The 10,737-nt window shown below is 38.7% G+C and overlaps 1 protein-coding gene across 1 annotated transcript in view; it reads right to left on the bottom strand.

Moving 5' to 3' along the window:
- Positions 1-10,737, bottom strand: part of LOC122539960 (speckle type BTB/POZ protein) — a 125,127-nt gene that overhangs the window by 7,250 nt on the left and 107,140 nt on the right. The window contains exon 10 of the mRNA XM_043675190.1: positions 7,355-7,497. Within this exon, the coding sequence (XP_043531125.1) occupies positions 7,355-7,497 (143 nt within the window). The remainder of the gene's footprint in view (positions 1-7,354; positions 7,498-10,737) is intronic.

The raw sequence follows: 10,737 nt of genomic DNA, 5'->3' as shown, positions 1-10,737 counted from the left end.
GATGATACGTTGTACATGGAGGTTGGTGGGGTGGTAGGTGAGGGCCAGTGGGGTTCTGTCCTGGTGGGGTTTGGAGGGGCGGGGCTCAAGGGCGGAGGAGCGGGAAGTGGAGGAGATGCGGGGGGGGGCACCGTCGACCACGTCGGGGGGGAAATTGCGGTCCTTGAAGAAGGAGGCCATCTGTGTTGTACTTATTTTGAACTGGTCCTCCTGGGAGCAGATGCGGCGGAGACGAAGGAATTGGACAAGGTTAAATAGACAAGGTCTTTTCCCTGGGGTGGGGGAGTCCAGAACTAGAGGGCACAGGTTTAGGGTGAGGGGAGAAAAGTTTAAAAGGGACCTAAAGGGCAGAGTTTTCGTGCAGATGGTGGTGCATGAATGAATGAGCTGCCAGGAAGTAGTGGAGGCTGGTACAATTACAACATTGAAAAAGGCATCTGGATGAGTACATGATAGAAAGGGTTTGGAGAGAAATGGGCCAAATGCTGGCAAATGGGACTAGATTAGTTTAGGATATCTTGTCGGCATGGACGAGTTGGATTGAAGGGCCATTTCCATGCTGTACATCTCTATGACTGTGATTCTAAATCTATGACCTCATAAGGCTAGCTGCAACTACTTTCAAAATTACTGAACTTTTTACCATAAATACTAGCCCATCTTAGATATTCCCACTAAATATTTGAAAACTCTAATTTCAAAAAAAGCATAAACTTCTTCCCAGATACAAAGTTCCAAACACACAAAAGCCACTTCAAATAACATATGACACATTCCACATGACAGGTTCTGCAACTTTTTTTCTAAATACCAAATGCTGGTGGGGGCACTGGAAACACACTGTAGCTCGTAGAGTACCTCCTAGACATATTCCAGTTCTATTCTGGCCAGCATAGGGTCACTGGTAGCATGGATAGCCTATTCCAAAATATTCAGTTGATTGCTTACTGCACTCAGTTAGAAAATGTGCTTCCATTAAAAGACAGACCAATATCAAGAAACCTGGACTTTGTTCTTATAGGCTTTAAAGTTGCCCCTCAGCATTGCATATCACAGTATAACCCTCCTTATATTTACATTTCATAAAAGGAAATGGTTTCAATCAACACAAGCCTTTAGGGCCTTCTCCCCACGTGTAACAAATTTGCACAAGTCCCAATCACAGGCAAGTGGCCATGCCAAGATACCTGGATAAACTGATGTAGCCAAACACAATCAATGGCTCCGAAAGAAACAAAAGGCAGCCTCTTTTTTCATGGAACTCAGCACAAAATCAAAATCAATGTCAAAATTATTCAAGGAGATGTTTGTCAGTGTTTCACAAAATGTGAAAACTACTACCATGGATTTCATTTTGTTATCTCTTCTGCAAAAATCTATAAACAATGCGTCCCAGCATACTCAACACTCAGTCTTCCATTTTGCATGTAATCTGATCAATCTCAGCAGTAAATTAGGTGTGCTTGACCTTTTAGAGTCATAGCGTCAGATTTATAGCATGATAACAGACCCTTCGGTCCAACCCATCCATGCCGACCAGATATCCCGACCCAATCTAGTCCCACGTGCCAGCACCCGGCCCATAACCCTACAAACCCTCCCAATTCATATACCCATCCAAATGCCTCTTAAATGTTGCAATTGTACTAGCCTCCACCACTTCCTCTCACAGCTCATTCCACACACGTACCACCCTTTGCTTGAAAAAGTTGCCCCTTAGATCTCTCATATCTTTCCCCCCTCACCCTAAACCTACGCCCTCTAATTCTGGACTCCCCCACCCCAGGTAAAAGACTTTGTCTATTTATCCTATCCATGCCCCTCATGTTTTTGTGAACCTCTAAGGTCACCCCTCAGCCTCAGATGCTCCAGGGAATACAGCCCCAGCCTGTTCAGCCTCTCCCTATAGCTCAAATCTTCCAACCCTGGCAACATCCTTGTAAATCTTTTCTAACCCTTTCAAGTTTCACATCGTTCTGATAGGAAGGAGACCAGAATTACATGCAATTTTCCAACAGTGGCCTAACCAATGTCCTGTACAGCCGCAACATGACCTCACAATTCCTGTACTCCATACTCGACCAATAAAGGAAAGCATACCAAACGCTTTCTTCGCTATTCTATCTACCTGCAACTCCACTTTCAAGGAGCTATGAATCTGCACTCCAAGGTCTCTTTATTCAGCAACACTCCCTTGGACCTTACCATTAAGTATATAAGTCCTGCGAAGATTTGTTTTCCCAAAATGCAGTATCTCACATTTATCCGAATTAAACTCCATCTGCCACTTCTCAGCCCATTGGCCCATTTGATCAAGATCCCCGTTGTAATCTGAGTAACCTTCTTCGCTGTCCACTGCATCACCAATTTGGTGTCAACTACTAACTATACCTCTTATGCTCACATCCAAATCATTTATATAAATGACGAAAAATAGTGGACCCAGCACCGAGCCTTGTAGCACTCCGCTGATCACAGGCCTCCAGTCTGAAAAACCCTCCACCAACACCTTCTGTCTCCTTTGAGCCAGTTCTGTATCCAAATGGTTCTCCCTGTATTCCAAGAGATCTAACCTTGCTAATCAGTCTTCCATGAGGAACCTTGTCGAACACTTTACTAAAATCTATATAGATCACATCTACCACTCTGCCCTCATCAATTCTCTTTGTTACTTCTTCAAAAAAACTCAATCAAGTTTGATATGATTTCCCACGTACAAAGCCATGTTGACTATCCCTAATCAGTCCTTATTAATAGGAACCAATAAGACTTTCTAATTTAAAGGAAAAATTACCATAGCCTAGATGGTTTGAGAAGGACCTTGCCCATCCCTTCGTTAGGCTGTCAAACTTTAATACAAAACAGTTTACAAAGCTACAGATTCTCCCTTGATCAAGATAAACATTGGCTGGTGTTCAAAGGTGTGAATACCAGACCAGGTATTGGTGAAAACAGACACGTGCTGGTTCTGTATTGAGAAGTCATGAATGTTGTTGAACATCATGTAATCATCTAGAAATATCCTCAATTCTAAGCTTATGATGGAAGGAAGGTCTTGATGAAGCAGCTGATGCTTGCACTTATGACATTACCCATTACTTTACTAGTGTTGCGACTGATAGTAAGTGACTGGATTAGATCTGTGTGTGAATAGGTATTTATTTAATGACTACCATTATAGGCACTAATTTATAAAATTAATATTCAAACGTAAACAGTCTTGCCCCAAACAAAGTATCAGTTTCTTTCTGTAAAGGGTTGGTTTATGTTCACATTAGGCAGTCCCTTGGGATCCAGTAGAAGTCATTTCCACTTCACTGAATAGACTCCAAGAGATCACTGAAATTCAAAACCAAGCTGTACACAATGCCCCATATAGGGTTGATGATGCTTGAAGGGTCATATGGAGATGAGCTGTTAGGTGACTTTTTTGACATCTACAATTTCTCAACATACTTGACTGTTGAATGGACCTCTGAAATTTTAAATTTAATGTTGAACTCACTCTGTGCACCTTCTCTGCAGCAGTAGCACTGCACTCTTCGCTCTAATGTTGAATGCATTTTGTATGGTACAATCTGCCTGTACTGCACAAAACCAAAACTTTTCACCATATTTAGGTAAACAACAATAATCATCTCAATTTTGTGTCTGTGTGCTCACAAAGTCTCTCAATCTGGCCAGTGCCTTGCCAAATGAACCTTCATATTGATCAATCATACACCAGGCACTGGCATGAGTAGTGGGAATGTTCAGCCTTTTTTTGGATGCTATGAGGACTTTCCAGAAGTGTCAATATCCTCAGACTTTCATTACACGTAGAAGTTCCAGGTAGAGCAGTTGCTTTCAAGATTAGTGTCAAACCATTTGAATGAATAGCAAGTCTTACCCAGCTTAGCTGACTTTGAGTGATTAATACCACAATGCTGGGCATACTGGCTCAAAGGACACTGCTGTTACGTCTGCATTTTATGTCAACAAATTTGGAGGATCTTGTGAAGATGGAGCTAGTGACAGTTCTCCAATTTTCCCAAATACCTACTGTATGTTGTCCAAGTTTTCAAGGCATACAAGAGCACGTGTACTACTGCTGTCCAGTAAATAATGGCTCTAGTCCTCAGAGGTTTGAGGTCCTATTCTTCAAATACTTTGTTGGCCATTTGTTGGGCTGGTGTATTATAATTTTATATATTAGCAACATTTCAGGGTTGAAAATAATGTTACATTGCAGCACAGCTACCTCACTTGGTAAAGACAAAATATGTAGCAATTCATAGTTTTTTAAAATAATTATCAGTCTCCATTAATGTCAAGTTCCTGTAGAAAAACTGCAACAACATATACCTAATGGCTGTAATTTTATGCGAACCACAGGTATCACTCAATATTAAACTCCATTAAATTTCCAGCATAGCATCGAAGTTTTTCCTTGTATGAAGAGGCTCTCATTAACATCAGAATTTCATTGCTCCCTCGATTGTGTTCCAAAGTCAGATGATCACAGTAGTACTTTAAAATGGAATTTATACTTCTTTGAGAATCCTTCATTACTGGGCAATTTTCAGCCATGCAATACAAGAACCCATGACTCAAGTTGATTTTTGAGAAGTCCTAATTATCCCCAATGTAGAGTTTGAAGGAAAACTGGCTAAGAATCGTTGATTTCTAATCAGGTATTCTGATTTTTTGCCTACAGGACAGAAAACATCAGAAGGTAGATCTACTTAAAATTGCAATCGAGAACATAGTCTCTTCAATCGTGTTGAACAGAGTAAGGTTCGAGTGTATTTTATGGCATTCTAACAAAACCAGATGGTTGCAAAATGCAGTAACAGATTAGTGATCACAGCGTAAAAGCTAAACAAACTTTGAAAAATACCCAAAGTCCAGATTTTACATTCTATTCTCGACAAAAAGAAAAATCAGACAAATTTAAAAATGGGCTACTTTAAATAAGTTTATCTGCATGATTTTTAACTGCTTGAATTTTTCTATTTATCACTTGAGACATCCTAACCCTCACCTACCTTTGGCACTTAGTCCGCGCTGTAGTGCTCTATATTGAACTCATGTACACTTTACTATCCCCAACTAATATGTGACCAACAAATACTGAAATCTAATCAACAAAACCTAATCTGCAGGTCACAAACCATGCAGCTGAAAGCATTACTTTTGAAAACTCAACTGCAAATCCCTTAAACCTCCGTTACAGCATAATTTAATGCACAAAAAAGTGAAAGCATTGCTTTTTCACATCACTTGCTAATATGGAATTTTCATATTATGTCAAGATCGTTATGAAAACTGCATTGCAATCAGTAACATGAATCCCTTTAAAACATTCAGCAATACTCAGCATCAGCATCCCAAATAAATTAGTGCACAATTTTAATGTGAGAAATAGACAAGAAGTAAATGGAGAAAAAAGTGCATATTCTTAAGGGCATCAGTCATACTTAGATCTTAAAATCCTGCTGGATTTAAAGATAGATTTGTATTTCTAAACTAAATGGGATCGAACAGATAAACTTGTACCAAAAAAGGATAGTTTGATCCAAGCAGGGAAATCCAATGACAGCCAATCTAATGCTAGACAGTCATCAAGCCAGTCAAGAGATATGAAATACAAAACTTTTCATCCAAATACATTTCTCACCGAAAGATCCTCCTGTGCTCTGTACAACACCAAGTATTTTACTGCTCCTCATTGCCATCAAACCTCATACTGAAGTGGAATTATTAAAAGAAACCATGAGCAGTCATTTCACTCCCATTTCCAACAAACATAAAAGAAAAATGCTCCAATTATTCTTCAGATCCATTCTGCATCTCATCCCAGAAGAAGAATCTTCACCGCTGAAAATCCTTCTTAACCTATTTATAAAAAGCACCACTAAGTTATATTCCATGCTGTTTTATAACCACTTTTACCCAATGCTACTCCAGGCACATATTAAAAAAGTGGGTAAATGTTCCAATTTCTAAAAGCACAGCATTTTAATAAACGCTTAAGTTACTAGTTTATTTGTGTCTTGCTTACTGGATGGTTTGATTGTTTTAGAGGGTAATGACTAGAACTGAAATCTTAGTTAAACATCACACACCAGGTTATAGTTCAATAGGTTTATTTGAAAGTACAGGTAGACAACCCTTTATCTGAAATCCCGAAATCCAAAAAGCGTCGAAGTCCGAAAGTTTTTTTTGCGAAGTTTTCTTTCAGGCCTCAATTCTGTCTCAAAGCTCGTTTTACTCAGTGAGTCTGCTCCTCCGATAAGACTTTTAAAAATTTCACCATCAAATCGTCACTTATTCTGAAATTCGAAAAATTCTGAATTCCGAAAACCAGCTGATCCCGAACATTTCGGATAAAGGACTGTGTACCTGTACAAGCTTTGAAAGCACTGTTCCTTAATCAGGTAGCTAGTGGGGCAGAATCATAGGACACAGCATTTATAATAAAAGATCAAAGTGTCATACAGGCGATGGAAAAAAATATGACATTTGATACCTGGTCCAGATTGCCCCCTAACTATATGTTTGTTATCTAATTTTTTGTTTTCTCAGAACCATTTATTTCTTAACCTGTAAAACTTCTATCAATAACACATACAAAGATTTTAAGCAATGCCTCAGTAGAATTTTCCCTATCTTCTGATGTCTGGGTAAGCTTGAAATTCTGTTGATACTTTTTAGACACTGCAGTTTTTAAACATTAATTTAAGTAACCTATAAATCATGACTACAAACTCTTCAGAAATGGTGCTCAAAATTTGGGGAGAAGAATAATGCTTTGAATCAGAGGATAACAATTTGAAACTTCCAAGGATTTGCAGCTAAACTTCGTGGAATGATAACAATCAACTTTTACTTGAAATTTTGAAACAAAAAACAAAAAACATAAAGCCACATGGCAGAAAAAGGCAATATCGACATCAAGAACTTGCAATTTTACAAAGGCATTTGGTACTCCATGTTTGTCTTTTTGAGCTCACAAAGGTTCACAAAAGGAGAACAAGACTTTTCTCCATTTTGAGCACTCTATGCCAACATCAAAACATTTAAATGGCAACTAAAATTTACTTAGCCTTGACCTCAGAAGTTTAACACTAGCTGAACCTAGTGAGATTTTACATCACACACTGACAACTTTTATGGCCAAAGATGACAGTCTAGTTACTGTAAACTATGAGCCATCTGCAGCTGGGACATCCAACATTCATTTCATCCAAGACTCAAGAGAGAAGCAGCCTGAACTCAGAGTACGGGGATGACAGGGTATGGTATTGACCTTGTGACAGTTGACCAAAATTGAAATTTCAACTTTGCAATAGCACTGAACTTTAGTACTCACTAGTTTATGAAGTCTACTGCTTGAGTTTTGAGTTGATCTGCACTGTGTAGATCTGCCAGAATTAAAATTTCTGCAGCATTTTCCACAGACAAATTGCTGCAAAGAGCATCCTCACACATCACCTTCAAACGCTCCAGAGCATACTGAAACAATAGAGTTTGCATCATTTAGAAACAAAAGACCAGGCAAGTTTTAAAAATCATATTGCCATTTGTAAAATACATTCAATTGAAAACAAAAATCACAGCACACCCTTTATCTTAGTCAGACCCAAGCTACATTCACACTTCAAACTGAAGTTCTGAATCTAGATTTTGCAATTCCTAAATGCACACTTGTCAGTACAATCGGAGATTTGTTTTGAGGCAATGATTACCTGACCTGATTAAAAATCAAATACAATTTCTAAGTTCTTTTGCTTTATGATTGTTGCATTGAACTTCAGGTGACAGAGAAAGCTGGGATGGGATATTGCACGGATTGTCTGAACCTGGGTACTGAAGCAGCGGGAGAAGAGAGTGAACCGGGTGACAGAAGCAGGCGAGTCAAACACTTGAGGACAAATTGTGCAAACACAAGAGACAACTCAAGTAAGGAAGTGGTGAGCAAGCAAGAATCGGAATTTGGAGCAGCCACTCCAACAATGACATCTACTGGGTCAAGCAAATTGACTTTCAATTGAAGCCCCAGTGAAAAGTGCACATACCAGCCCCATTATATCTGTAACACTAAAGCAGAACATTGAAAAAGATGACTTAAAACACGGTCTTACTAGAACCTTCAAAATAATTTTTAGAACTGGAGCTGTTGTCACCTAGTATCTATGACAAACCAACCCAAGTTAATTTGAGAACAGGTATAAACCTTTAACCTCAATCTATTTTATCATTATGATTGATCTTTGACCAAACCCCAACTGACCATTTTTGTTCCATACTGATTAGTGATACAGGGTAACAAAAGTCTATCATAGCTTTAAATTAATAATTTATCTAGTACCAATCACCATTTGTGGAAGTGTTTTAAACTTCTACCATACATTCTATGAACATGATGTTTTTTTAATTTTTCCTTCCAAAAGGTTTGGCTCTAGTTCATGCTTGTGAGTCTTAAACTTCACAACAGCACCGTCTCTCTTAATCAACACATTTTCCCACAATATCTTGAAAACTTTAAACATTAACTCATATGCCTTAAAAGTTCAGTATTCCAAGAAATGCAATTCTAGTTTGTGTCTCATCTCATATGTTAAAGCAACATGGGCTGCAGTGACCAATTGTACAAAATAACAGAACTTCCCCAACATTGTATTCTGATGGCGGTCTTGAAAGACACAAAGGAAACTGCTTTCTAAAGCATCATTTCAAAATATCAGAAGAACGTCTGGAGTATTGTGAAACGGAAACTTCTCGCTTCAAGTACCACATTTACTGCCTTAGCAAAATAGAGTTTGTTAAAATGCAAATGATTGAGACCAGCAAGTTAATAAAACTGTCAAGGAACTGGAAGTGAGTAATGCATCAAGTAGCAAAAATAAAAATTCTATTTTAAAATTTATTAATGTGACCAGATAGAAAAGGCATTTATTAATAGTTTATTATTTTTGCACCAGATGGCAATGTGGTGCAAAATGTGCCATTTCAATTAGGATCACACTGCCTGGAATCAGAAACTTTGAAGTGGTTAAGAAGTGGGCAAATTCATTATCCTCTAACGGTTAAACCCTGACATTGTCATGCAAGTTTAAAAAGCACTCAAAAGTAACAGGAAAACAACCAAGCCATAATTTCGAAAAATAGCCAGATGGCTTAAAAGGTTCATCATTCATTCATCTAATATGTCAGAAATAGATAATATTTTTCTTGTTTGTATTTGAAGTAAACTGTTCTAAAAGATCTAATGTATAACAATGCAGCAGAACTTGAGATCTCATGTTCTTGTTTCACATTGCTTCTTATGCATAGGCTGGCTAAGACCTTTTTGAAGTCACCACACATCATTTAATCAAGAAGATTACTCATAAGCATTGCTAGGATTTCGTAATTGTGATTTGGAATGATAATTATCTTAAGTAAATTTAACTTGAATACACTACATCCAAAAGGTACACCAGCTTAAATTCCTGGTATACATTAGGGATGAAGGGGATCAATTTGTTCAGAGGGGCTGCCTTCTTCTGTGAAACAATGAAAGTTTTAACAAAATATAGGCCATCTATAATGCAACAAATCAAAAGTTTTTGGTGATCTAAGATTAACAATTAAGCACCTTATTTTGGATATAATACTGGTTAGATTAATACATTGGGTAACATACAAGTCAGAGATGAGCCTATGAACAAATCTCTTAACTAGCACCACAACTTGACAATTATGACAAGGAATCAAGTATTAATCAAATAAAATCTGGATTTAAAGATGTCACAGTGCCTTGAAAATATGTTTAAAAATTAGCACTCAAACACATTCAAGGAATAGAATTACTCATGGGTGCGCGTATGCCCGCTGAGCTGGGAAGTTGATTTGCAGATGTTTCGTCCCCTGCCTAGGTGACATCTTCAGTGCTTTGGAGCCTCCAATGAAGTGCTGCTGTACTCTCTCTTCTGGAATTTATTTTGTTCCATTCCTGCTGCTTCCGGTTGTAGTGGCCGGTATATTGGGTCTAGGTAAATGCGCTTATTGATAAGAGCCCGTTATGAGTGCCATGCTTCCAGGAATGCTCTGGCTGTCCTCTGTTTAGCTTGTCCTATGATCATTGATTTGTCCCAGTTGAATGTGTGGTTCCTGTCATCTGTGTATAGCTACTAGGAACAATTGGTCATGACATTTAGTGCTAGTTGGTATTCATGGATTAGTTTCTGCCTGTTTGCTCTAGTGTTTTGTGCAGTCTTTGCATGGAGTCCTCTAAATTACATCAGTCTTGCACATGATGGGTATTGAGTCCTTTGCCCTGGTGAGTTGTTGTCTGAGCCTAGCTGCTGATTTATGGGCTGTCATGAATTCTAATGGTCAGAAGTCTGGCGGTCAGTTCAGAGACTTTTTTTATGTAAGGTAGCATGGCTAGTGAGTTAGGTCATTGCATGTCCTTGTCACAATGTTTGCCTGTTAGGCATCTAGGGTCCATTGACCTGGACCCAATGTGCTTGCTGATAGAGTCCGTGGAGGAGTGCTATGCTTCGAGGAATTCCACAGAGTATTCACCAAGAACGGATATCTCTGCAACCTCATCTGCAGATGCCTACCAGATAAACAATGTGACAAGGACATGCCATGACCTAACTCACTAGCCATGCTATCTCTGAAACGACAGCCAGACTTCTCCGACCAATGGGATTCATGACAGCCCATAAACAGAGAGCCACTCTCAGACAACAACTCATCAGA

The sequence above is a fragment of the Chiloscyllium plagiosum genome, chromosome 33 (assembly GCF_004010195.1).
Source record: "Chiloscyllium plagiosum isolate BGI_BamShark_2017 chromosome 33, ASM401019v2, whole genome shotgun sequence".
In the NCBI taxonomy this organism is placed as follows: Eukaryota; Metazoa; Chordata; class Chondrichthyes; order Orectolobiformes; family Hemiscylliidae; genus Chiloscyllium; species Chiloscyllium plagiosum.
Note: the sequence above shows the minus strand (reverse complement) of the source record. Positions and strands in the feature narration are given on the sequence as shown.